At 45.3% G+C, this 26,646-nt stretch overlaps 2 protein-coding genes across 8 annotated transcripts in view; both read left to right on the top strand.

The window, feature by feature from the left end:
- LOC118371301 (multiple epidermal growth factor-like domains protein 8) overlaps nt 1-17,444 on the top strand; it is a 31,011-nt gene extending 13,567 nt beyond the window's left edge. For all 5 annotated transcript variants that reach the window (XM_052490002.1, XM_052490005.1, XM_052489999.1 and 2 more), the window contains exons 22-43: nt 133-317; nt 448-661; nt 877-1,120; nt 1,238-1,370; nt 1,464-1,714; nt 2,705-2,815; nt 2,903-3,021; nt 3,202-3,439; nt 3,609-3,780; nt 4,057-4,220; nt 4,369-4,504; nt 6,215-6,446; nt 6,628-6,754; nt 6,841-7,057; nt 7,183-7,397; nt 7,544-7,739; nt 9,881-10,049; nt 11,323-11,515; nt 11,710-11,880; nt 12,097-12,227; nt 13,009-13,141; nt 13,334-17,444. In XM_052490002.1, the coding sequence (XP_052345962.1) occupies nt 133-317; nt 448-661; nt 877-1,120; nt 1,238-1,370; nt 1,464-1,714; nt 2,705-2,815; nt 2,903-3,021; nt 3,202-3,439; nt 3,609-3,780; nt 4,057-4,220; nt 4,369-4,504; nt 6,215-6,446; nt 6,628-6,754; nt 6,841-7,057; nt 7,183-7,397; nt 7,544-7,739; nt 9,881-10,049; nt 11,323-11,515; nt 11,710-11,880; nt 12,097-12,227; nt 13,009-13,141; nt 13,334-14,827 (5,245 nt within the window). In that variant the 3' untranslated portion in view covers nt 14,828-17,444. The remainder of the gene's footprint in view (nt 1-132; nt 318-447; nt 662-876; nt 1,121-1,237; nt 1,371-1,463; nt 1,715-2,704; nt 2,816-2,902; nt 3,022-3,201; nt 3,440-3,608; nt 3,781-4,056; nt 4,221-4,368; nt 4,505-6,214; nt 6,447-6,627; nt 6,755-6,840; nt 7,058-7,182; nt 7,398-7,543; nt 7,740-9,880; nt 10,050-11,322; nt 11,516-11,709; nt 11,881-12,096; nt 12,228-13,008; nt 13,142-13,333) is intronic.
- Nucleotides 17,445-17,590: 146 nt separating this feature from the next.
- Nucleotides 17,591-24,265, top strand: LOC118371300 (gastrula zinc finger protein XlCGF57.1-like). Of its 3 annotated transcripts, none has more exons than XM_052490006.1 (4): nt 17,591-18,313; nt 20,270-20,551; nt 20,643-20,730; nt 20,911-24,265. In XM_052490006.1, exons 1-4 carry the CDS (start codon nt 18,047-18,049, stop codon nt 22,356-22,358), a joined length of 2,085 nt encoding a protein of 694 aa, XP_052345966.1. In that variant the 5' UTR covers nt 17,591-18,046; the 3' UTR covers nt 22,359-24,265. The 3 variants fall into 3 exon arrangements, with proteins under 3 accessions (XP_052345966.1, XP_052345968.1, XP_052345967.1); XM_052490008.1 differs by having other exon boundaries at nt 20,643-20,786; XM_052490007.1 differs by having other exon boundaries at nt 20,643-20,792.
- The last annotated feature ends 2,381 nt before the right edge of the window (nt 24,266-26,646 follow it).

The following is a 26,646-nucleotide window of genomic DNA, read 5'->3' as shown; positions in this document are numbered from 1 at the left end:
CGCTCTTTCTTTTTCCCTCCCTCTCATCCTCCCTATCATGACAAGCCCTTTTCCCTTCCACTAGCTTTTATAATATCTCGTTCTCTGAATAACTCTATTCTCCTAAAGCCGACCTCTCTCTTTCTGCTCCAGTTGTTATAATGAGTGTCGTGAGGGCCAGTGCAGCGGCAGCCCGCGGTTCGAGTGTGAGTGTTCCCTGGGCTGGACATCTGACCCAGCCACACTGGTGCTGAGCGGGGTGGAGTGTGACGTGGACTGTGGCTGTAACTTCCACAGCACCTGTATCACTGCCCCAGGCATCTGTGACCACTGCCAGGGTGAGACAGACATAAATATCAACCCAATTCATCTGTCCAAAAAAGGGGAAAAACAACACATTTTATTAATTTCACAAGTCATAATTTTCTCTAATTAGTTAATGTGCTCTCCGTTCTCCCTTCTCCTCAGATTGGACAATGGGTCTCCAGTGTGAGCACTGTCGACCAGGGAGTTTTGGTTCTGCGCTGGCCGGGGGCGGGGGCTGTGTGCCCTGCCAGTGTAACGGCCATGGAGGCCCCCTCCTGGGCTTCTGCCACAATCAGACAGGCCAATGCTACTGCACACACCACACCCAGGGACCACACTGTGAATCCTGCTTGCCTGGATACTACGGAGACCCCAGGTGGATGGATTTATTACCCCCAGTGAGGAAATTGGTTTTGCAGCATTACAAATAGGCATTCTGTAAAGGATCTGTTTTCTAGAACAGTATGTGTACTGTACATCAGCAACTAGTTGCTATGTGCTCTATAATTAAGAACCTGCTTCAGTATATATTTGAATGTTTGAATATCTCTCACTTAATGCATATCACTTATACAACTCTCTCTTCCTCAGGAATAATGGCACCTGTTTTCGTCAGTGTCAGGGGCGCTCTGTGATCCTGTCCCACCAGTCACCCCTCTCTGAGCTCCCCATCTCATCCTCCCTGGGGTGGCGAGGGGGCGTCGGGGGGAAGGGGGGACTCTCCCACTGTCTGTGGGTCCTGTCTGTCTCTGAGAACTTGGTCCCCTGTGTGCCGGGCAAGCTGTGCCCTCCTGTGGCTCTCACCCTGCACCCAGACTCCTACACACAGTGCACTGTGAGGACTAAGTACACACTAACTAATACAACACAGACTGATGTTTATTGTGCTGTAGTGAACAGAGCCACCAGCGTTCCCATGGCCTGAGATGTATTTTCTGTCTCTCACACACAGAGCTCCTACGTTTACGTGTTTGACGGCCTGCCTCGTTTCTTGAGCAACGGGGTGGTGCACTCGGACCACAACCTGATTGGCGCATTCTGTGGGACGACCCGGACTCAGCCAATCACTGTGGAGGCCACTTCAGGTAACCTTAGCGATTTGTTTGTTTATTAAAGCTTCTAGTAATTTTTTATTGAAAGATTCCCTCTCTGCTCCCTTTGTTTTTTCTCTCTCCCAGGTGTGATCTCTGTGTACTTTGAGGCCAACGTCTCGTCCGACCGCCCTCAGGGTTTCAACGCCTCCTTCTGGGTGCGGCGTTGTCGCCAGGGTTCTGAGGCGGGGGAGGATGAGTCACCCGTATGCCAGGGAGGGGCGCAGTGCAGCGGGGGGCTGTGCCAGTGTACTCAGGGGTATGGGGGACCGTACTGCGACAGGCCCCTCTGTCCCGAGGGCTGTGGGCTAGCAGAGGGCCGAGGCTCCTGTAACTTGGTGAGAGGGACTGAACAGTAGCACTGTTACTGCAGACAGTGTGAATGCTCATTGTTGTTTTGATGTTTTCCTCTTTGTTTATCCTGTTCCTATATATTACAGTCTCATGTGTGTCTCTAATGTTAACCCTCTCTCTCTCCTGTCTGTCTCTGTGTCTGTCTGTGTCTGTCTCTGTGTCTGTCTCTGTGTCTGTCTGTCTCTGTCTCTGTGTCTGTCTGTCTGTCTCTGTGTCTGTCTGTCTCTGTGTCTGTCTGTCTGTCTCTCTCCTGTCTGTCTCTGTGTCTGTCTGTCTCTGTGTCTGTCTGTCTCTGTGTCTGTGTCTGTCTCTGTGTCTGTCTGTCTCTGTGTCTGTCTCTGTCTGTCTCTGTGTCTGTCTGTCTCTGTGTCTGTCTGTCTGTCTCTGTGTGTGTCTGTCTGTCTGTCTCTGTGTCTGTCTGTCTGTCTCTGTGTCTGTCTCTGTGTCTGTCTGTCTGTCTGTCTCTGTGTCTGTCTCTGTGTCTGTCTCTGTGTCTGTCTGTCTCTGTGTCTGTCTGTCTGTCTGTCTGTCTGTCTCTGTGTCTGTCTGTCTGTCTCTGTGTCTGTCTGTCTCTGTGTCTGTCTGTCTCTGTGTCTGTTTGTCTGTCTCTGTGTCTGTTTGTCTGTGTCTGTTTGTCTGTCTCTGTGTATGTCTGTCTGTCTCTGTCTCTGTGTCTGTCTCTGTCTCGGTGTCTGTCTGTCTCTGTGTCTGTCTGTCTCTGTCTGTCTCTGTGTCTGTCTGTCTGTCTCTGTGTCTGTATGTCTGTCTGTCTGTCTGTCTGTGTGTCTGTCTCTCTGTGTCTGTCTCTGTGTCTATCTCTGTGTGTGTCTGTCTCTGTGTCTTGTCTGTCTGTCTGTCTGTCTGTCTGTCTGTCTGTCTGTCTGTGTGTCTGTCTCTCTGTGTCTGTCTCTCTGTGTCTGTCTCTCTGTGTCTGTCTCTCTGTGTCTGTCTCTCTGTGTCTGTCTCTGTTTTAGTCTCTGGGAGTGTGTGTGTGTGCAGACGGTTGGGGCGGCTCTGACTGCTCCACCCCTCTGGACTCCAGCAGCCTAGTTTGGGAAACCCTACTGGACACACAGCTCACAGCGGTAAGAACCAGGACACACACACACACACACATACAAACACTCCCACCACAGAGTGTCACAGTGCTAAACTTCCCCCTCCCTTCACAGAACCAGGCCCACAGGTTCCTCCACCGGATGGGCCATTCTCTAGTGTCTGGACCCCAGGGGAACCTCTGGATGTATGGAGGCCTTTCTCTCTCAGAGGGCATCCTGGGAAACGTCTACAGGTGTGTGTGTGTGGGGGGGGACGGGACTTTTTAATGGCTGTGTTTTTATTGGTGTTCATTTAAAGATGCCTTTTATGAGACAGCAATTTTTTGTTGTTGTAATTGTTTGAAATGACCAGAAACTCATATCAGTTAATTTCTCTGTCTCTCTTCCCTCTCTGTGTTGATTGGTGGGTTCAGGTACTCTGTGTTGGAGCGGCGCTGGACTCAGATGCTGACCAGCTCAGTGGAGGAAGGCTCCACCCCCAGCCCCCGCTACCATCACGCCTCTGCCCTTCTGGCCAGTCACGAGCCTCTCTCCGATGGCCAAGGAGCTACTCACAACCTCATGCTGGTGGTGGGCGGTGTCACGCAGAAGGGTGTCGCCGTGGATACGTGGAGCCTCAACCTCAGCAGTCTGGTGTGGCGACAGCACAAGGTTTGTTTGGTTTTAGCAATCCACCATCTTGCCTTAATTGGGGGTATATATATGAACAAAAAAACACTAAACATAAAATATTGGTAGTTAACTGTCAGCCTACACCCCACGATTCAATTTACTATAGACTTCTATGTAACCAATTAGTCTGTGTCCTCTTTCCCCACAGAGCTCAGTGCTGCCACCGGTGGCAGGTCATACTCTAACGGTGCGTCGGGACTCCTCTATGCTGCTCATCGGAGGTTACTCTCCAGAGAACGGCTTCAACCATCACCTGCTGGAGTTCAACATCCTCTCTGGCAACTGGACCGCCGCCCCCCACACCGGCACACCTCCTACAGGTCAGAAGGACCTCCACCTGCACTCATTAACTCACTTAGTACCTGCCAATCTGGAAAGTCCCTACTCAGCTTTCATGGATCCTCTCCCACTAAGTAGGCATAGAATATAAAGATTGAGGTGCATCCATTATGGTTGGAGCAAAGAGTTATTTCTGACACTATGAACTGTAAACTGCTGTCCCTTATGATGTTGCATAATTTACTGTCTGTTGATTAACCCTTAACCCTCCCGTGTTGTCTCTTGACTGACTCCTGTGTGTCCTGTCCTCTCTTCAGGTCTGTATGGCCACTCGGCTGTGTACCACAAGCAGACAGACGCCGTGTACGTGTTCGGAGGCTACCGCTTCCACGTGGAGACAGTGGAGCCCTCAGGAGAGCTCTACAGTCTCTACTATGCCAACCTCACCTGGTCCCTACTGGTCCCCTCACAGGGGAATAAGGTAGGTACAACCATGGCTTAACTAGCTAACCGGTATTTAAACAGCTTTTACATGTTCCCAGGCTGGCCTTAATTGATGACATTGTCATTATATCAATAAAATTTTTCTTAAATGACCACCGTCTTTTTTTCTCCCTCTCTCTCCCCAGCCCCTGTCCCGTTTCTTCCATGCTGCAGCCCTGATAAAAGACACCATGGTGATTGTGGGAGGTAGAACAGGAGTGGAGGACTACAGCAACACGGTGTATCTGTACCAGATCAACTGTAACACCTGGATACAGCCAGGTAACTGTGTGACTGACACCGCATGTGGCTAGCCAAAACACTGCATATACAGTGGGGCAAAAAAGTATTTAGTCAGTCACCAATTGTGCAAGTTCTCCCACTTAAAGAGAGGCCTGTAATTTTCATCATAGGTACACTTCAACTATGACAGACAAAATGAGAAGAAAAAAAATCCAGAAAATCACATTGTAGTATTTTTTATGAATTTATTTGCAAATTATGGTGGAAAATAAGTATTTTGTCAATAACAAAAGTTTATCTCAATACTTTGTTATATACCCTTTGTTGGCAATGACAGAGGTCAAATGTTTTCTGTAAGTCTTCACAAGGTTTTCACACACTGTTGCTGGTATTTTGGCCCATTCCTCCATGCAGATCTGCTCTAGAGCAGTGATGTTTTGGGGCTGTTGCTGGGCAACACAGACTTTCAACTCCCTCCAAAGATTTTCTATGGGGTTGAGATCTGGAGACTGGCTAGGCCACTCCAGGACCTTGAAATGCTTCTTACGAAGCCACTCCTTCGTTGCCCGGGCGGTGTGTTTGGGATCATTGTCATGCTGAAAGACCCAGCCACATTTCATCTTCAATGCCCTTGCTGATGGAAGGAGGTTTTCATTCAAAATCTCACGATACATGGCCCCATTCATTCTTTCCTTTACACGGATCAGTCGTCCTGGTCACTTTGCAGAAAAACAGCCCCAAAGCATGATGTTTCCACCCCCATGCTTCACAGTAGGTATGGTGTTCTTTGGATGCAACTCAGCATTCTTTGTCCTCCAAACACGACGAGTTGAGTTTTTACCAAAAAGTTATATTTTGGTTTCATCTGACCATATGACATTCTCCCAATCTTCTTCTGGATCATCCAAATGCTCTCTAGCAAACTTCAGACGGGCCTGGACATGTACTGGCTTAAGCAGGGGGACACGTCTGGACCTGCAGGATTTGAGTCCCTGGCGGCGTAGTGTGTTACTGATGGTAGGCTTTGTTACTTTGGTCCCAGCTCTCTGCAGGTAATTCCTTAGGTCCCCCCGTGTGGTTCTGGGATTTTTGCTCACCGTTCTTGTGATCATTTTGAGCCCACGGGGTGAGATCTTGCGTGGAGCCCCAGATCGAGGGAGATTATCAGTGGTCTTGTATGTCTTCCAATTCCTAATAATTGCTCCCACAGTTGATTTCTTCAAACCAAGCTGCTTACCTATTGCAGATTCAGTCTTAACAGCCTGATGCAGGTCTACAATTGTGTTTCTGGTGTCCTTTGACAGCTCTTTGGTCTTGGCCATAGTGGAGTTTGGAGTGTGACTGTTTGAGGTTGTGGACAGGTGTCTTTTATACTGATAACAAGTTCAAACAGGTGCCATTAATACAGGTAACGAGTGGAGGACAGAGAAGCCTCTTAAAGAAGTCCCCAGTTACAGGTCTGTGAGAGCCAGAAATCTTGCTTGTTCGTAGGTGACCAAATACTTATTTTCCACCGTAATTTGCAAATAAATTCATTAAAAATCCTACAATGTGATTTTCTGGATTTTTTTTCTCATTTTGTCTGTCATAGTTGAAGTGTACCTATGATGAAAATTACAGGCCTCATCTTTTTAAGTGGGAGAACTTGCACAATTGGTGGCTGACTAAATACTTTTTTTGCCCCGCTGTATGCTCAGTTTGATGAGGATGTGGAGATTATCCTAACGTTTCTCCCTTCCTCTCTCTCAGACTCGGCGGTGGGCGAGCCGGTTAACCGTTCAGTGTCTCTGGCCATGGCGGGCTGGGGTGGGCGGCTGTTCCTCTCTGGGGGGTTCAACGGGGTCACCCTGGGGCGTCTTCTCACCCTGACCCTTCCCTCTGACCCCTGTGCCTTGCTGCCCACGCCCGAGGCCTGCAACACCACCACAGGCAGCTGTGTCTGGTGCAGGGGCACCTGCGCCGCCTCTGATACTGCTGAGAGGTACAGCTATGGTTATCATGGGAATGATGATGTTTCCAAGTTTTTGACTGTGTCTTTTATTTTGGAGGTGTTTCTTGGGGTTGTCACTTTGTGTAATCATGTTTATTCTTTCCCTATCTCAGAATTAATGACAAACTTTCCCATCTCTCCCTCTTTATGGTGTGTTGTCCCTGTCTCTCAGACTGGGCTGTTCCATTGGTCAGTCTCCCTGCTCCCCCACCCCTCGTCTACCAGACCAGTGTCGCAGACTGAAGACCTGCAGTGAGTGTCTGGCACGCCACCCCAGGACCTTCTCTAGCCTCTCACAGGTAATACACACATGCAAACACACACAAACACTAGCTCAGACCGTACACACACATACACACTCACACTAACCCCCCCTCTCTGTCAGTCTCAGTCTGCTCTGCAGTGTAAGTGGTGCACCAACTGTCCAGAGGGAGCATGCATCAGCAGTACAGTCAGCTGCACCTCAGAACACGACTGCAGGATCAACCAGAGAGAGATCTACCTGTCCAGCAACTGTACTGAGACCAGCTGTGAGGCCTCCGACTGCCCCAAGTGCACCGCCTCAGGGAAGTGCATGTGGACACGCCAGTTCAAACGCACCGGTGAGAGACACCACCATTCACCTTCTATTGCTAGGGACAGGAGTCTATGGGTAGACCACTAGACTAAGGCGTGGCTGGAATAACTGAGAACCACTCTCTTACATCTGGTGTTGCGGTTCCTCCAGGCGAGACCAGGCGCATCCTGAGTGTGAACCCCACCTACGACTGGACGTGCTTCAGCTACGCCCTGCTCAACGTGTCCCCTATGCAGGTGGAGTCCTCCCCCCCTCTGCCTTGTCCGCCCCCCTGCCACCACCTCAGCACCTGCAGCCTCTGCCTGGGCTCCCGGGGCTCAGACGGGGGCTGGCAGCACTGTGTGTGGAGCATGGCACTGCAGCAGGTAAGATGGAGACTGTGGGTGGGTGGGTGGGTGGGTGTTTAAGGATCATATGTGTCTATTTTCTTCCTGAATGTATTTCTGCATTGTAGCTTCAAAAACAAATGAATGAGATTATATTTCAGCCCTTCTTTCCCCCTCTCCTCCAGTGTGTGAGTCCGTCCTTCGTGCCTCTGCGCTGTGAGGCGGGTCAGTGTGGTCGTCTGCTGTCTGGTGGGGACTCTTGCTCCCCCCAGTGCGCTCAGCTCACCCAGTGCTCTCAGTGCATCGCCTGTCCCCAGTGTGGCTGGTGTGCTGCCCGGGGGGGCAACGGGGCTGGACTCTGCCAGCAGGGAGGCCTCAACGGTGAGGGGAACAGAATTGAATAGACCTTTAGAATATCCACTCCTGAGCCCTTTAAAATTATAAACTTGGATTAGCTAAAACAACGTGCCATTGGAACACAGGAGTGATGGTTGCTCATAATTGGCCTCTGTACACCTATGTAGATATTCCATAAAAAATCAGCTGTTTCCAGCTACAATAGTCATTTACAACATTAACAATGTCTACACTGTATTTCTGATCAATTTGATGTAATTTTAATGGATAAAAATGTTGCTTTTCTTTCAAAAACAAGGACATTTCTAAGTGAACCCAAACTTTTGAACAGGTGTGTGTGTGTGTGTGTGTGTGTGTGTGTGTGTGTGTGTGTGTGTGTGTGCGTGTGCGTGTGTGTGTGTGTGCGTGTGTGTAAACTCAACAAAAAAAGAAAGTCCCTTTTTCAGGACCCTGTCTTTCAAAGGGTTTAAACACTGTTTCCCATGCTTGTTCAATGAACCATAAACAATTAATGAACATGCACCTGTGGAACGGTCGTTAAGACATTAACAGCTTACAGAAGGTAGGCAATTAAGGTCACAGTTATGAAAACTTAGGACACCAAAGAGTCCTTTCTACTGACTCTGAAAAACACCAAAAGAAAGATGCCCAGGGTCCCTGCTCATCTGCGTGAATGTGATTTAGGCATGCTGCAATGAGGCATGAGGACTGCAGATGTGGCCAGGGCAATAAATTGCTATGTCTGTGCTGTGAGACACCTAAGGTCCTTCTGTAGCTCAGTTGGTAGAGCATGGCGCTTGTAATGCCAGGGTAGTGGGTTCGATCCCCGGGACCACCCATACGTAGAATGTATGCACACATGACTGTAAGTCGCTTTGGATAAAAGCGTCTGCTAAATGGCATATATTAAGACGGTGCTACAGGGAGACAGGATGGACAGCCGATTGTCCTCGCAGTGGCAGACCACGTGTAACAACATCTGCACAGGATCGGTACATCCGAACATCACACCCTCGGGACAGGTACAGGATGGCAACAACAACTGCCCAAGTTAAACCAGGAAAGCACAATCTCTCCATCCGTGCTCAGACTGTCAGCAATAAGCTGAGAGAATCTGGGCTGAGGGCTTGTATGCCTGTTGTAAGGCAGGTCCTCACCAGACATCACCGGCAACAATGTCACCTATGGGCACAAACCCACCGTCACTGGACCAAACAGGACTGTAAAAAAGTGCTCTTCACTGACGAGTTGCGGGTTTGTCTCACCAGGGGTGATGGTCGGATTCACGTTTATTGTCAAAGGAATGAGCGTTACACCGAGGCCTGTACTCTGGAGCGGGATCGATTTGGAGGTGGAGGGTCCGTCATGGTCTGGGGTGGTGTGTCACAACATCACCGGACTGAGCTTGTTGTCATTGCAGGCAATCTCAACGCTGTGCGTTACAGGGAAGACATCCTCCTCCCTCATGTGATACCCTTCCTGCAGTCTTGTCCTGATATGACCCTCCAGCATGACAATGCCACCAGCCATACTGCTCGTTTTGTGAGTGATTTCCTGCAAGACAGAAATGTCAGTCTTCTGCCATGGCCAGCGAAGAGCCTGGATCTCAATCCCGTTGAGCACGTCTGGGACCTGTTGGATCGGAGAGTGAGGGCTAGGGCCGTTCCCCCCAGAAATGTCCGGGAACTTGCAGGTGCCTTGGTGGAAGAGTGGGGTAACACCTCACAGCAAGAACGGGCAAATCTGGTGCAGTCCATGAGGAGGCGATGCACTGCAGTACTTAATGCAGCTGGTGGCCACACCAGATACTGACTGATACTTTTGATTTTGAACCCCCCCCCCTTTGTTCAGGGACACATTCAATTTCTGTTAGTCACATGGCTGTGGAACTTGTTCAGTTTATGTCTCAGTTGTTGAATTGTGTTATGTTCATACAAATATTTACTCATGTTAAGTTGGTTATAAATAAACGCAATTGACAGTGAGAGGACGTTTCTTTTTTTTACTGAGTATATATAAAATTTATGAATGAAATATAAGAGCGTTATAGAATATAACTTTATTGTCCAACATTTAGGGTTATATTCTCTATTCCCAATAACTATTTCAAGTTACCTCTTCTCCTCACTTTCCCCTGTGTGTGTGTGCGTGCGTGCATGTGTCAGGTGTGAGTGAGGGAGTGTGTCCCCAGATAAACAGCAGCTGGTCCTTCCTCCACTGCCCAGAGGAGGATGAGTGTGCCAACGGCCACCACCACTGTAACGTCACCCAGGACTGCCATGACCTGACCCAGGGATACCACTGCACCTGCAAGCAGGGCTACGTTCTCAGCCGGTAGGAAGCCACACGTCACAATCATCATTAACGGCAGAAGAAGTAGCACTTGGATACCTCAGCAGCAATACACACACAACCTCATCATCATTACATCATCAGTACTACCACTCCACCTGTCCTGCAAACACGGCTACATATTCAGTTGGTATACATACATAGTATCCTAAAAAGGTTCTACAGCTGTACCATTGAGAGCATATTGACTGGCTACATTACTGCTTGGTATGGCATCTAGGACATCTATATCAGGAGGTGTGAAAAGAAGGCCTGGAAAATCGTTAAAGACCCCAACCACCTAAGTCATAGACTATTTTCCCTGCTGTCTTATGGCAAGAGCTACCGGTGTATCAAGTCTGACACCAACAGGCTCTTGAACAGCTTCTATCTCCAAACAATAAGACTGATAATTAGCTAACAGAATAGCTCCACAGACTGAGTTTGTCTTGTATCTTCATTGACCTTTTATTTCAATATTTGCACTGTCTCACAGGGCCCTACACACTCACACACTGTCACTCCATCATCTGCTCACTCACACATAATATGCACATACATTTTATACTGACTCTACACACCTGCCCATCCACTCACATACAAGCTGCTGCTACTCTGTTTATCTTAAATCCTGTTGCCTAGTCCCCTTATCCCTATACATATCTACCTCCATCACTCCAGTATTCCTGCACATGTAAATATGGTATTGGAACTGACTTTTTAAATATTTCCTGTATATAGTATCCTTCTTGCTTACTTTATTGCGTATTTCCTCTTCTTGTTTTTTTATCGTAATACATTGATTATTGCATTGTTGGGTTTTGAGTTTGCAAGAAAGGCATTTCTTGCAAACATTTCTCACATACACACTGTACTTGTGTATGTGACATTGAAACTTGAAAACAAACAGGGCTACATATTCAGTAGGTATATGCCATTTTTGCAGACGCTTTTATCCAAAGCGACTTACAGTCATGTGTGCATACATTCTACGTATGGGTGGTCCCGGGAATCGAACCCACTACCCTGGCGTTACAAGCGCCATGCTCTACCAACTGTGCTACAGAAGGACCACTATATGCCATTTAGCAGACGCTTTTATCCAAAGCGACTTACAGTCATGTGTGCATACATTCTACGTATGGGTGGTCCCGGGAATCGAACCCACTACCCTGGCGTTACAAGCGCCATGCTCTACCAACTGAGCTACAGACTTGGTATACATCCATAGTATCCGTTTAAGTTTCTCCTCTTTCTCTCTACTCCCTCTCTGCAGTGTGTCAGGCCAGTGTGAGCCGGTCTGTGCTCAGGGCTGTGTCAACGGGACCTGTGTGTCCCCGGGAGTGTGTCAGTGTCACTTTGGCTTTGTGGGGGACAACTGCTCGTCTCAGTGTCGTTGTAACAAACACAGCAACTGTAAAGGAGTGTCTGAGCCTGACAAGTGTCTGGAGTGTAAAAACAACACTATGGTGAGTGGGGCAGACACACCCAGACACACACACACAGTATTTCAACTGTAAGATTATGCATGTCACAGCCCAATGTGTTTCTTGAGTGCCAAAACACTTGTGACACACTGGTGCTGATCCCAGGTCAGATTACAAGTTCATTCAGTGTATCATATACTGATGATTATGTGGTTTGTCTCTCTCTCCTGTACCAGGGTGATCACTGTGAGAAGTGTAAGCCCCTGTATGTGGGGTTGGCGGTGGGCGGGGGGACGTGTCGCCCCTGTCGGGAGTTCTGCAGGGGGAACAGCGCAGTGTGTCTGTCCCGGGACGAACACAAGAGGGCGCTAGACCACCCCCAAGACCACCCTCTGGACCCAGACAGCGTAAGTGACTTAGTCTGTTTCTGTTTAAGTTAATTTATGTTCTCCCCATCTTGCTTTGAGTTTAGTAATGGGTTACTTTTGAACTGATCAACAGCATATTTTGTGGTCATATCATGATTTATGTGCAAGCTAGAAACTCACTGTGTAGGAACAGGTATACCATCTTGGATGTCATTTAGGTACATTTCTCTTGTTGAACTCCCTCTCCTTTATCAGATTGTTCAGTGGGTGTCGGAAGGTCCTACAGAGGACTCAGCGGTTTGTGTGAGCTGCCAGAACAACAGCGTGGGGGACAAGTGTGAGAGCTGCCTCAGCGGCTACTTCCTACTGCAGGGGAACTGTGACAAGTGAGTAGTAATTCCTTTAAAATGAACTAGCCACATCTAATTCACTTGTAATCAGTGGTGGGAAAAGTACTACAATCTCATACTTGAATAAAAGTAAAGATACCTTAATATAAAAGTGAAAGTCACCTAGTAAAATACTACTTGAGAAGAAGTATTTGGATTTAAATATACTTAAGTATCAACAGTAAAAGTATGAATAAGTTAAAATTTCTTATATTAAGCAAACCAGACGGTTTGCTTTTTTTCTTTTATTTACGGATAGCAAGGGTCACACTCCAACACTCAGACATAATTTCAAAGCAAAACATTAGTGTTTAGTGAGGTCTGGCAGATCAGAGGCAGTAGGGATGACCATGGATGTTCTCTTGATAAGTGTGTGAATTGGACGATTTTCTGTCCTGCTAAGCATTGAAAATGTAACGAGTACTTCTGGGTGTCAGGGGAAAAGTATGGAGTAAATAGTACAGAATTTAATTTAGGAATATAGTGAAGTAAAAGTTGTCAAAAATATATAAAAAGGAAAGTTAAGTACAGATACCCCAAATAACTACTTAAGTAGTACTTGAAAGTATTCTTACTTAAGTACTTTACACCACTGCTTGTAATTAATGGATGAAAGCGACATGGAGCCATATTGTGGTGTTCACACCCATCTGAGTTTTCACTTTTCCAGACTGTGCACTTCAGAAGAGTGTTCATGATGGAGTGATTCTGTAAAAATCACTTCGGAGGGCTGAATCCTACAGAAAGCTGAAATGATATTTGTTTCTCCCACCTGTAGGTGTCAGTGTAACGGCCATGCAGACACGTGTAATGAACATGACGGCACAGGCTGCCCATGTCAGAACAACACAGAGACCTCTTCCTGCCTCAGCAGCCCGCAGAGCGACAGGAAGGACTGCTACAGAACACAGGTATGGATAGGATGGTGCACACACTAGACACAGTTTACAAGCAGGTATACTGATACAGCAGGGGGAGTTCTGAAGAAGGATACCTTGATTTTCCTGGTTGTAAAGATCACATCCATATACAGACAATAAGCACAGTATTTACATGCACTTGTATTTCTTGTTTCTTCTCCCTCTCTGGAATCCTCCACGCAGTGCGCCAAGTGCAAAGACTCCTTCAATGGCACACCGGTAAACGGGCGCCAGTGCTACCGCCAGTTCAACGTGGACAATGAGTGCTGCTTCGACCCCACCTCTCAGACAAACTGCTTCCACGACCCCACCATCCGCAATTTGCCCAAGGGACGCACTGTCTTCTTTGCTGCCCAGCCAAAGTTCACCAACGTGGACATCCGGGTCACCATCGACGTGACCTTCGGGGAGGTGGAGGTGTACGTGTCCAACTCCCATGACACCTTCATTGTAGAAGTGGACCTCCACACAGGCATCCACGCCATCAAGATCGAGGACGAGTCGGTGGCCCGAGGTGGGGCGAGCGGAGGGGATAAGGAGACACCTCCGTCACCTATGAAGGTGTATGCCAACTCCTCATCCAGCCTGGGTGGGGCCATGCTCCCCAACACCCCCCTGCAGCTCCACGCCAAGCCCCAGGGGGCAGACAGGGAGGTACGGGAGGCCAAGACGGAGGGGCTCATCTCCTATATCACGGTGTGGAAGCCCCAGACGGTGCTGATTGTTCGAGGTGTCCGTGACCGCGTGGTCATCACCTTCCCCCATGAGGTCCACTCCCTGAAGTCCAGCCGCTTCTACATCGCCCTGTGCGGGGTAGGCGCCGAGGAGAGACGGGGCGAGTCCCAGGGCCTGCTCTTCCTCCGCCAGGACCAGGCTCACATCGACCTGTTCGTCTTCTTCTCTGTTTTCTTCTCCTGCTTCTTCCTCTTCCTCTCCGTCTGCGTCCTCCTCTGGAAGATCAAGCAGTTCATGGACTTCCGCCGAGAGCAGAGGCGTCACATCCAGGAAATGACCAAGATGGCATCCAGGCCCTTCGCCAAGCTCACCGTCTATTTGGAGCCAGAGGAGCCCCAGCTCATCTACCTGCCCGCCACAGGGGGCGGAGGGGTGGGGGGCAGTGCCGTGTCCCTGGCCCATGCACGCACAGGCAAGCTGGGGGGCATCGTAGTTGGCCAGAGGGGGCGTGCTGGAGCCATCTCCTACAAACACGAGCCAGGCTCCGGCCCCACCGTCCACCACCACCTTACCCTGGGTGGAGGGGGCAACAGTGGGCAACACCTGCCCCTGCATTACCTCAACACCCACCACTATGTCCCCACCAACACCACGGCCTCGCACCCCCACCATCACCCATCCTCCCACAGCGGCTACCAGCACTTCTGCCGCTCCGATCCCTTCTTGTCCCAGCTCATGGGCTTCTCCTACTCCACCTTCAAGGTGGGGCCCATCACCCTGGAGCCCACGGACGACGGCATGGCCGGGGTGGCCACCGTCCTCATCCAGCTGCCGGGGGGCATCCTAGCCCCTAACCGCGCCTGCCTGGGGTCCGCCCTGGTCACACTACGGCAAAACCTCCAGGAGTACTGTGGTCACGGCAATGGAGGGGGACACCCCGGGGTGGGAGGGGGGCGCAAAGGCCTACTAGGGCATCAGCACCTCACCACCATGGCTATGTAGAGAAGAGAGGGGGAGAAAGTAGATGAGAGAGAGGGGTATGTGGTGGGGTGGTAGTAACATGTTAAGAGGTTAGAAGAGAAATGGGGAGTTAAATGAAAAAGGCCATAAAGGAAAAAGTTGTGTAAGAGCCTGTTAAAACCTCTAGTGACTCCCCATCCCGCATGAGGGAGCATAATCATCGACTGACACGAATTAGCATAACGCAACGGACATAAATATTCCTATTCATGAAAATCACAAGTGAAATATATTGAGACACAGCTTAGCCTTTTGTTAACCACCCTGTCATCTCAGATATTCAAAATATGCTTTACAGCCAAAGCTAGACAAGCATTTGTGTAAGTTTATCGATAGCCTAGCATAGCATTTTGTCCAGCTAGCAGCAGGTAACTTGGTCACGGAAATCAGAAAAGCAATCAAATTAAATCGTTAACATCCGAAGCTCATCAAAGGTATTCACTCACGAGACTCCCAGTTAAATAGCCAATGTTCCTTTTTTCCAAAAATATTACTTTTGTAGGCGAAATAGCTCCTTTTGTTCTTCACTGAGAAATCACCCGGAAATTGCAGTCACGAAAACTCCGGAAAATATTCCAAAGTAGCTCCATAATATCGACAGAAACATGGCAAATGTTGTTTCTAATCAATCCTCAAGGTGTTTTTCAAATATATATTCGATAATATATCCACTGGGACAATTGGTTTTTCAGTAGGACCCATTGGAATAATGGCTACCTCTGTATTTTACGCGAGAATCACTCTGGGAGCTATCAGGTGACCAGTTGCGCAATGTAGCCGCTTACAGGTATTCTTCAACAAAAATGCGTAAAACTATGTCACAATGCTGTAGACACCTTGGGGAATACGGAGGGAAAGTAATCTGGTTGATAGCCCATTCACTGCTCAATATGAACGCATTGGAACGCAGCGCTTTCAAAACATAAGGCACTTCCGGATTGGATTTTTCTCAGGCTTTCGCCTGCAATATCAGTTCTGTTATACTCAGACAATATTTTCTTTAGAGTGTTTTCCATCCTAAACTGTCAATTATCCCTAGTCACAAGTTTATTAAAGTTGATAGGATCGGTATCTATATTTACACTGTTTCAATATTGATTGTATTTTATTCCGTTATGTATCGCTTTATTTCAAACGCTATACGTGAATAGAATGCACTACAACTGCACGTTATATCAGCTCAACCATTCAGTTGCATCCTGTCTGCGTCCGCTATTGAGGTATGATTGTTGACAACCAGACTGCATAGAGAAACTTTTTCTGCACTGTCGTTTTTTTTTGGAATGACCAATAAAGTAGGGACGATAACTACTGGAGTTGGAACCAACATGTGCTTTATACCCCAGAAAGTAGCAATCAAACATTACCATTAAAAACAAGAGATGGAAGGCTTAGTCCGCCAGGATGTGCAACATTGATTTGACAGAATAGGAATAAAGAAAGTGATGCTTGTTTGTCAGATGTGTTTTTATATCATGGCACTAATGATGTGTGAAATTAATTATAAGTTCATATATGGCAGGCTTTTAAGCTACGTGTCTGTTTATTCACTCAACCTGATGTCTATATTTGTACATGTTCATTCACAGGACCTGTTACATGGTTCTTTATAGGTTGCTGTTGTATTTATTTCTCTGCTCGTCTGTCTCCAGTTCTTCTGCATTTGTGAACTACACTTAACAATCCTGTTGTGTATCGTGTCCACTTTTGACACATTTCATGTCTGTTTTAAATAGATTTTGTTACAAATGAAGGATTTAACTAGGTTATCAGACTTCTGTCCCTGTAGCCATTTTACGAGTGGATAACATAACACACACACTATGTATTGTTTCGTTTCTAAGAATTTTATTTCAGTTCTTTGATATGAACTGTATGTTAACTTTTATGGTTTTGTTTTTAGCTATTTTGATTGGATGATTTTTATCAGCCAATGAGGGCTATGATTAGAACTGAATTCACTTTTTGGATTTGTCTTGTGACAAATGGAACAAGAAAAAAATTACAGTATGTGGAACAAAAAATCGTATGGAAATGGTCAGATTATAATGGAGACAAAGGAAAGCGACAATATGTGCAAAGCGACATCTTCCTGGTGAAAGATAACATTAATGAAAAGGGGGTTTTATTTTCAAGGAAGGTGTAACATTTTTTTGTTAATGTTTTTTGCACTCTTAAGACTAATTTTCTTCGGTTTCTCATGTGAATCACTACAAGATGAATCCCCCCATTATATTGCAACAATCTGAATGGTGCTACTACACAAAACAACCATTAGACTACAAAATGATTGGTAATTCCGAAATTTCTCATTTACATGTATTTAACCAAGTTTTTTACAAAAATAACAGCTTTCTTGGTTAGTAGCATTGCTCCTAATTAAGGTAAATTGTAACACTATCTTCAGCTACCTTCGAGTCTGGGCACAAGCATTATTAGACTAAATTTTTATTGTCTTGTACTTGTTTCACTGAGCACCTGAGTTAGATTTTTCATTTGCTCTTTTTTTTTTAAAGAAGGGAACAAGTGATGTACAGAAGATGGTTTTGTCCTGGTGATGAGTCTGCTACAATATTAAAAGTCCAGGAAAGATGGCACACTTCTGTGGTTTTCTTGTGCATATTTTCTTTTAAGTGGAATAAGTGAGACATCGGTTGAGATGGACTAATGTTATGCTATTCATGTAATTTCAACACAAATCATTGAAATAGCGTCAAATTCCTTGGTTGAAGACCATTTTATCCTGGTACGTCTTCAGTGGGGGACGACTATAAGCGTTCGAAAATTCGCTCTGGCCATCTCCAATTTCAGAGCGCAGAATAGCTGATGAATTTACGAACGCTCAACACCGGTTGAATAGGGCTGGTGTCAGCAAACAACGGCAAAAAAAAGCTTAATTCAATTGTTGCCAGCAGCACAGCTATAGTCACCAACGCTCTGGATAACATGAAAAACGCATAACCAGCTCTGCTAGAGCAAGTAAAATGGCCAGAGTGCGGTGTTATCTATTTATCCAGTTAATTTGGGTGCCGTTGAGGTCAGAAGGCTCGGATCAACCCTACTCCTCGGCCAGAGCCTCCAGCATGCGCTCCGACAGCGAAAAGCTCTGAATTTACTAAAGGGCAATATGACAGTTAAATAATATACAAAAATTCTGATTTTACATACGCCCTCCAGAGTGCAATACGAACGCACCCAATAATGGACACTGCTGGCCTGCAGTGCAAACCGATAGGCTATTTAATTTCAGAATTGGTTACAATTAGGTTAAGGGTTAGATTTAGATTTTATTGGCTCATTGTTTTCAGGTCAGTAGGTACCCACACTTTTCTGCGAGTGTCTCTTAAAATCCTCATCAATCAGCAGACAATCTTTCGACATGATTACCTGATTGGTCAATCTACACCCACGCCAAGGAAGTGCAAACAGAGTTCTTCCGGTCACTGTGTTTGGTTTGAATCGAAGAAGGTAAGTGAAGTTATTTTGCCCGTGAATGTTTTGTGTAGAAAACAAATGTTTACTCACATCGTTGATGTCTTTATAACGACGTCGAACGTTTGGTGGGTGACCGTTGTCAATTGTAGCTAAATATGCTAAGTAAGAAGCTGCGTAATTTGGTTTATCTAAGTTTCACCAAAACCACGCCACATGTTTTTGTAGCTAATTCACTCCGTTTTCAACAAAAAAAATCCCATCTTCTAGCTAGATTCTAGACAGCTTTAACCGTAACTTCAATTAAACGCCGTTTGAAATAGCTGCCTGTCCCTCTTTAATAACCGAGCAACTGCACACGTCAGCAAATATACGCCAGGTCTCAATTAGTTGTTTACACTAGGTAAACAATTCGTGTTAACCACTTAATGTTTTGATATGTTGAGTTTAAATGATTCTGTAATGGCTTACTAGCGTTTGTCGCCAGAAAGACTGCTAGTACATATCCCTACCCGTGGCGTAAGTAAGAACTGCAGAAAATGTATTATCAAATATAATTTCAGTCAAATTAATTTAAAATGTAATACGCATACTAAAACAAAAGAAACGTTAGTGTGTGTAAGCGATAACACGTTAGTTCAGGAAATTAAGAAATGTATTAAAATGCTGGAATTAAACCATTAACTATGCAAAGCTGTTTGCATTAAGAAAATACACTGAACATGCAACTTTCTAAGATTTGACTGAGTTATAAGGAAATTGGTCATTAGAAATAAATTTATTGGGCCCTAATGTATGAATTTCACATGACTGGGAATACACATTTGTCTGTTGGTCACATACATGCATACAAAAAGAAGGTAGGGTCGTGGATCAGAAAATCTGTCTATTTGGTGGGACCACCATTTGGGTCATGCATTGCGACACATCTCCTTCTTATAGAGTTGATCAGGCTGTTGATAGTGGCTTGTGGAATGCTGTCCCACTCGTCTTCAATAGCTGTGTGAAGTTGCTGGATATTGGTGAGAACTGGAATACGCTGTTGTACACAACAATCCAGAGCAGACCAAACAGCCTCATTGGGTGACATGTCTGAGTATGTAGGCCATGGAAGAAGTGGGACATTTTCAGATTCTAGGAATTGTGTACAGATCCTTCCGTCATGGGGCTGTGAAGAAACCTGAGGTGAATTTGGCGGATGACTGGCACGACAACATGCCTCAGAATCTTGTCACGGTATCTCTGTGCATTCAAATTGCCAACGATAAAGTGCAGTTCTGTTCATTGTCTGTAGCTTATGTCTGCCCATGCCATAACCCCACCGCCACCATTGGGCACGTTGACAATGGCAAACGATTCTGTTTAATCAGCTTCTTGATGTGCCACACCTGTCAGGTGAATGGATTATCTTGGCAAAGGAGGGATGGAAACGAATGTGCATATTTTTTTGAGAAATAAGCATTTTTTACACATGGGAAATGTGTGATCTATTGTTTTCGCTCATGAAACATAGGACCAACACTTTTTTGCATTTATATTTTTGTTCAGTGTCGATGCCTTGCTCAAATACAATCCTGTCTCTAATGGCCTATTATGTAGAGTGATTTAATAAAATAAATGCCTGTGCCGTTAATTTAAGACGACTAGCCTTGTTAGTTGAGTGATTCAACTTTTGGCTAATAATGAAGACTTGTGTGTAATCATCATTGCCTATCAGCCAAAGTCTGCAGTGTGTGTGTGTATATAGACTGTTTTGGTCCCGGATACTCTTTTCATGGCACTTCGATACAGTGATTTTCATAGCAGGTAAGGAGAGCTTTTTCCTAACCTTAACCACAGTCTCCTAACCTGCTACCTTAATTATCCTAACCTGATACAAAAAAGTCACAATGTCGAAGTGCCATGAAAAGAGTTTCCCTTGCGTTTCCTGACCTAGTCTAGCTCATCTTGGTTAATGAGCATCAGCCTGAAACTGCTTCTCTTTTCACTCAGAATGTCAGTAAGGAGGATATTAGAGGCATTTTAGTCAACAAGATGAAGATCAAACAACGTTCAAAAACTACGCCACTGCACAAAAAAACCATGGGGACTAAACGCCATGGAAACCTGGGTATAACACAAACAGAACGTGACCCACAGTCAGGTGATGACTCCACCGGCAGAGATGAATCAGATTGTACCCAAGCACTCTCAAAGAGCACCAGTTCAAATCATCATTCAGATTCTAGTCCACTCCACAAGGATCCTGTGGTAGTGCTAACCAGGTTGGCTGAGGTAAGTAGGATTAGTGTTTTCTAATGTGCCTAGTATTATGGCAAGATTGTTAATGCATACTTGTAGTTTCTGTATCTTTCTAATCCATAAGGTGGTGGTTAAGACACTTCTGAGAGACATTAAAGTTTGTTTGGTGAAGGAGGTGACGGATGTCAGGAGGGATGAAGACAACCATGGAGGCAGGACATGCTGTTTAACATACTCCAGTCTACTCCCAACAGTGCAGTTTAAATGGGTGATGGTTACTGGAACATTCATATTAATATTGGCAAGGACTATTGAATGAGAAATTACATTTGCCATTTTTTTTCTCCCCTCTTATCGTACCCATCTCTTCTCCCTCTATCCCTCACTCTCAGGTTCTCCTCAGTTCTTTCCTTGTCCACACTGCACCATCTCCTTTACTGACTGTTACTTCCTGGAGAACCACATCAAGACCAAACACCAGAAGCAGTACCTGGCCATGTTGAGAAGCCAAGTCTCAAAGAGTAAAAGAGTGTATGGCCCCACACACAGCTGTCCTCACTGTAGCTGCATGTTCCATACACCACGACAGCAAGAGATTCATAACCGCCAGGCCCACCCCTCTGCCCGTCCCCAGAAACCTGCCCCTCCCCGGAGAACTGGCCGTCCCCGCGGGGTACAGGAGAAATTCCACACCTGCCCACAGTGCTCCCGCAGATTCAAGTACCTGGGCAGCCTGCTGAAGCACTGCAAGAGTTTGCACAAAATGGCCGTTGTTCTCACCAATGGACACATCAGTTGCGCAGACTGTGAGAAGAGCTTTGAGAATTGCTGGGGCCTCGGGCCTCACCGGTGTCACGAACCAGAGGGCAATAAACCTAAGGACGCTAAACAGATGGTCATTAAGGAAGTCGGCTTCCAATGCTTAGATTGTGGCAAGATCCTCACTACTCCTACGAGCCTGAACACTCACATGCGCATCCACACTGGAGAAAAGCCTTATGTCTGCAAGGAGTGTGGCAAGCGCTTCTCAGGTACAGGCGCTTACCGTTATCACTTGTTAATACACAATGGGGCTAAGCCATTCAAATGTCAGGACTGTGGGAAGGCTTTCAAGCAGAAGTACCTCCTCAGGAAGCACATGACTGTTCACTCTGGTGAGAGGAAGTACTCCTGCTCCCAATGTGACAGGCAGTTTGCATACAGGGAGAGTCTGAAGCTTCACCTGCGCACACACTCCGGGGCGAGACCTTTCAAATGTACTGTCTGTGGTAAAGACTTTGCTGACAAAGGTTATCTGAAGATGCATCTGAAGATTCACAACAACCAGAAAAACTACCATTGTGGGGTTTGTGGGCAGAAATTCATAAGGATTGGGGTGCTGAACGTACACCTGCGCTCACACACAGGTGAGAGGCCTTACCACTGCACAGTGTGTGACAAGCAGTTTGCCCGACTCGACCACCTGAAGAACCACCAGCGCACTCACACAGGTGAGAAACCATACACCTGTACCGAGTGCAGTAAAAGCTTCACTCAGTCTGGAGATCTAACTAAACACAGGCGCCTCCACACTGGGGAGAGGCCATTTGAATGTTCTGAATGCCACAAACGCTTTATCTGCTCTGCTTCTCTGACCCTGCACATGAGGACCCACACTCACCGTGAAGTAAAGCCATACTCCTGCCAAGAGTGTGGGAAAAGCTTTTATGAACAGAGTCATGTGAACGGCCACATGAAAATCCACAATGGGAAACGTTATTCCTGCCCCCACTGCTTTCTCAGCTTTGCTCGCAAGTCCAACCTCTCCAAACACCTGCTTAGACGTCATAAACCTAAATGATAATGATGTATATTAACATAGCACATTTTATGAAACTCTGTTACTCTTATGAATTAAATGGAGGGGAGTCTGATCTCTTTTGTCTGTGATCGATGTGTGACATCAAATTCTAACTCAATTTTGCCCCATGTTTGATAACGCTGCAATGTTTTAACAATCCTCCAGTTGGGTCACAGTGAGCTCCATGTATTGGGACAGTGACATGTTCTCTTTCTCCTGCAGCACTTTGGATTTGAAATTATACAACGACTGAGGTTAAAGTGCCGGCTTTAATTTGAGGGTATTTTCATCCATATCGGGTGAACCGCTCAGAAAGAACAGGTTTTTTTGTACATATTCCCCCCCATTTTTAAGGGAATGGTTACATTATTTGGTCCCATATGCCCAGCATGCAATGCTTACATTAAGCTTGACTGGATGCGTTTGCTGTTTGTTTTGGTTGTGTGTCAGGGTATTTTGTGCTCAATAGAAATTCATGGTAAATAATGTATTGTCACTTTTATTATAAATTAGAATAGTGTGGTCTTCTATATTAGTGGCTACCATGATTACGGATAAAACTGAATGAATTGTGATTAATGAGTGAAAGTTAGAGGCATAAATATCATACCCCTTCAAAATGCTAACCTCCCCTGTTATTGTAATGGTAAGATGTTAGCATGTCTTGAGGGCATGATACTTGTGTGTCTGTACTCTAGCTTTCTCACTCATTATTCAGGACTATCCCTAATCATTGTAGCATCCAACAAGTTTGTAGAGTAACAACCTTGTTGTAATCAATATGTGCTAGGACAATGGGACCAAATACTATACTTTTGACTACTTTTACCACACAAGGAATTTGTACCAACTTTTCAAGTCCTCCCCCCCCAATTTTAGGGGATTATGTTCAAGTAGTGTAATTTCTAAACTGTTCATATGGATAAAAATACTAATTAAAGCTGGTCTACACTTTAACCTAATAATCATTGTATCATTTCAAATACAACGTCTGGAGGTACAGAGCCAAAAGAACTAAACATAATTCACTGTCCCAATACTTTTGGAGCTCTTTTGTTAATATTATTGCTCTTTTGTTTTATGGATGTTTGTGTTTAACCAGTTCAATGTAAGCTACATAATCCCCAAAAGTAGTTATCATGAGGTCCATAAATGATAACTAGTAATGTTTCATACTCAAATGTTTTTAAAAATCTCACTTCCGGTAAAAAAATAGGTATAGATTGTTGAGGTCACTTGAGGATACTAGCTCAAGTACACACAGTACAAATGATACAATTCTATTTGACAAAATTGTATGAATAGGGCTTTGAAGTGTTTATTCTTTCTAAATATTGCTTAAATTATAAAATGACACTAAGATATCATCTTCCTTAACTTTAAATTACATATTTGTTTAGTGTTAGAGAATTCATATTTTCTGGATGTTTCTCTTGTTCATAATGTCTGACCCCCATCGCTGTTAACATCTCAGAGCTCTAGCTTGACTATATTAACTTTTTAGGAACACTCCTTTCATCCTTAATCTATCTCTAAATGTGCTACTGTAATGAAACCACTCTCCTGCTGTGCTATGATGTAAGGATTGCAGGCATGTGCTTTGTCAGTAGCTGTGATATAGGGTTCAGCCAGGATTTGGACAGTTGGAAGAGTGATTGAAATGGTAGAAGGGACATCCCAGCTTCAAGTGGTGTTAGATTTCACATCCTACATCACGCAGGGTTGGAACCGGTACCAGAACCACACAGGTCCCCCAAACAAGGGACATTATGTCTAAGAGGTTATAAACACACACAAAAAAAATGTTTTATTTGCTCTGTATAAAAATTAAGAACGTATGTACAGAAGATGGTTTCATGAATGATTGACCTGGTGATCAGTAGGCGATAATAAATTCTGAAAGATTATTGTCAGTTTTGTTGTTGGTTTGTACTGTATTTTTGGAAGTATTTTTGGAAGAAGAGCTTTTATGTGAAGGTCACTCCCCTAGTATTGTTATAAACATTACTTTTAATGAAGGTTACTTACATAGACCACATTTGTTTCAGTCCATAAGCCATCATTGACCTGCACTGGTTTATTTTTATTGCATTACCAAACATTTGAACATGGTAGACAAGCATGCAGTATTCATTCTCTCTGTGTGTATGTACAGGGCATTCAGGAAAGTATTTGGACCCTGTAACTTTTTTTCCACATTTTGCTCTAAAATGGATAAGTGTGCAGTGTGCCTGCAGATTCCTGTACCTGAATTTTTGGGGACTGGGGCCTCACCGGTGTCATGAACCAGGGGGCAATAAACCTAAGGACACTAAGCCTGTGATATGTCTGGAAGTCTGCTTCCATTGCTCCGAGTGGCAAGATCCTCACAACTATGAGCCTGAACACTCACATGCGCATGTCCCACACCGGAGAGAAACCTTACGAATGCGAGTGTGGCAAAATATTCACGAAGGGCAGCAGTTTAGGCAAACACCTGCTCACCCAGTGCTCTCTGCATCGCCTGGCCCTGGTATGCTGCCAGCGGCGAGGCCTTCGACGGTAAGGGGAACAGAATTGAATACACCTTTTAGAATATAGTTTAAGATTGAATAATAGATCCTCGTCCACTGTGTGTGTCAGTTTTAGAACACCTATTCAAGGCTTTTTCTTTACTTGGACTTTTTTCTACATTGTAGAGTAATACTGAAGACAGCTGAAGTAACACAAGGAATCGTGTAGTAACCAAAAAAGTGTTAAACACATTTTATAATTGAGATTCTTCAAATTGCTTTGATAACAGCTTTGCACACTCTTGCCATTCTCTCAACCAGATTTATGAGCTTGTCACCTGGAATGCATTTCAATTAACTGGTGTGCCTTAAAAGTTCATTTGTGGAATTTCTTTCTTTAATGCATTTGAGCCAATCAGTTATGTTGTGACAAGGTATGGGGGGTATACAGAGGAAAGTCCTATTTGGTAAAAGACCAAGTCCATATTATGGCAAGAACAGCTCATCATTACTTTAAGACATGAAGGTGTCAATAAGGAACATTTCAAGAACTTTGAAAGTTTCAAGTGCAGTCGCAAAAACAATCAAGCGCTATGATGAAACTGGCTCTCATGAGGACCGCCACAGGAATGGAAGACCCAGAGTTACCTCTGCTGCAGAGGATAAGTTCATTAGAGTTGCCAGCCTCAGAACTTGCAGCCCAAATAAATGCTACACAGAGTTCAAGTAAGCAGACACATCTCAACATCAACTGTTCAGAGGTCACTGTGTGAATCAGGACTTCATGGTTGAATTGCTGTAACTAAACCACTACTAAAGGACACCAATAATAAGAAGAGACTTGCTTGAGAAAGAAACACGAGCAATGGACGTTAGACCGGTGGACATTTGTCCTGTGGTCTGGAGTCCAAATTGGATATTTTTGGTTCCAACCGCTGTGTCTTTGTGAGACGTGGTGTGGGTGAACGGATGATCTCTGCATCTGTATTTCCCACATTAAAGCATGGAGGTGTTATGGTGTGGGGTGCTTTGCTGGTGACTGTCTGATTTATTTAGAATTCAAGGCACATTTAACCAGCATGGCTATTTGGGCTTGGTGGGACTATCATTTGTTTTTCAACAGGACAATGACCCAACACAACTCCAGGCTGTATAAGGGCAATTTTACCAAGAAGGATCCCCCGAATCCCCCGACCTCAACCAAATAGAGATGGTTTGGGTTGAGTTGGATCACAGATTGCTTTGGTTTCTACATGATTCCATATGTGTTATTTCATAGTTTTGATGTCTGAACTATTATTCTACAATGTAGAAAATAGTACAAATGAAAGAAAAACCCTTAAATGAGTATGTGTTCTAAGACTTTTTGCCGGTAGTGTATATATATTTATAAAATATAAGAGCTTTATAGAATATAACTTCATTGTCCATCATTTAGGGTTATATTCTCTACTCCCAATAACTATTTCAAGTTACCTCTTCTCCTCACTTTCCCCTGTGTGTGTGTGCGTGCGTGCATGTGTCAGGAGGGAGTGTGTCCCCAGAGAAACAGCAGCTGGTCCTTCCTCCACTGCCCAGAGGAGGATGAGTGTGCCAACGGCCACCACCACTGTAACGTCACCCAGGACTGCCATGACCTGACCCAGGGATACCACTGCACCTGCAAGCAGGGCTACGTTCTCAGCCGGTAGGAAGCCACACGTCACAATCATCATTAACGGCAGAAGAAGTAGCACTTGGATACCTCAGCAGCAATACACACACAACCTCATCATCATTACATCATCACAATCATC

The sequence above is a fragment of the Oncorhynchus keta genome, chromosome 31 (genome assembly GCF_023373465.1).
Source record: "Oncorhynchus keta strain PuntledgeMale-10-30-2019 chromosome 31, Oket_V2, whole genome shotgun sequence".
In the NCBI taxonomy this organism is placed as follows: domain Eukaryota; kingdom Metazoa; phylum Chordata; class Actinopteri; order Salmoniformes; family Salmonidae; genus Oncorhynchus; species Oncorhynchus keta.
This window is presented reverse-complemented; position numbering and strand designations above follow the sequence as displayed.

Bases quoted from the DNA above. Each gene is read 5' to 3' on its own strand.
- LOC118371300 (XM_052490006.1), top strand. From the start codon at position 18,047: ATGGACACTGCTGGCCTGCAGTGCAAACCGATAGGCTATTTAATTTCA. The intron at 18,314-20,269 runs GTAAGTGAAGTT...CTTTTCACTCAG, and splicing joins TTTGGTTTGAATCGAAGAAG to AATGTCAGTAAGGAGGATAT. The intron at 20,552-20,642 runs GTAAGTAGGATT...CTAATCCATAAG, and splicing joins TGCTAACCAGGTTGGCTGAG to GTGGTGGTTAAGACACTTCT.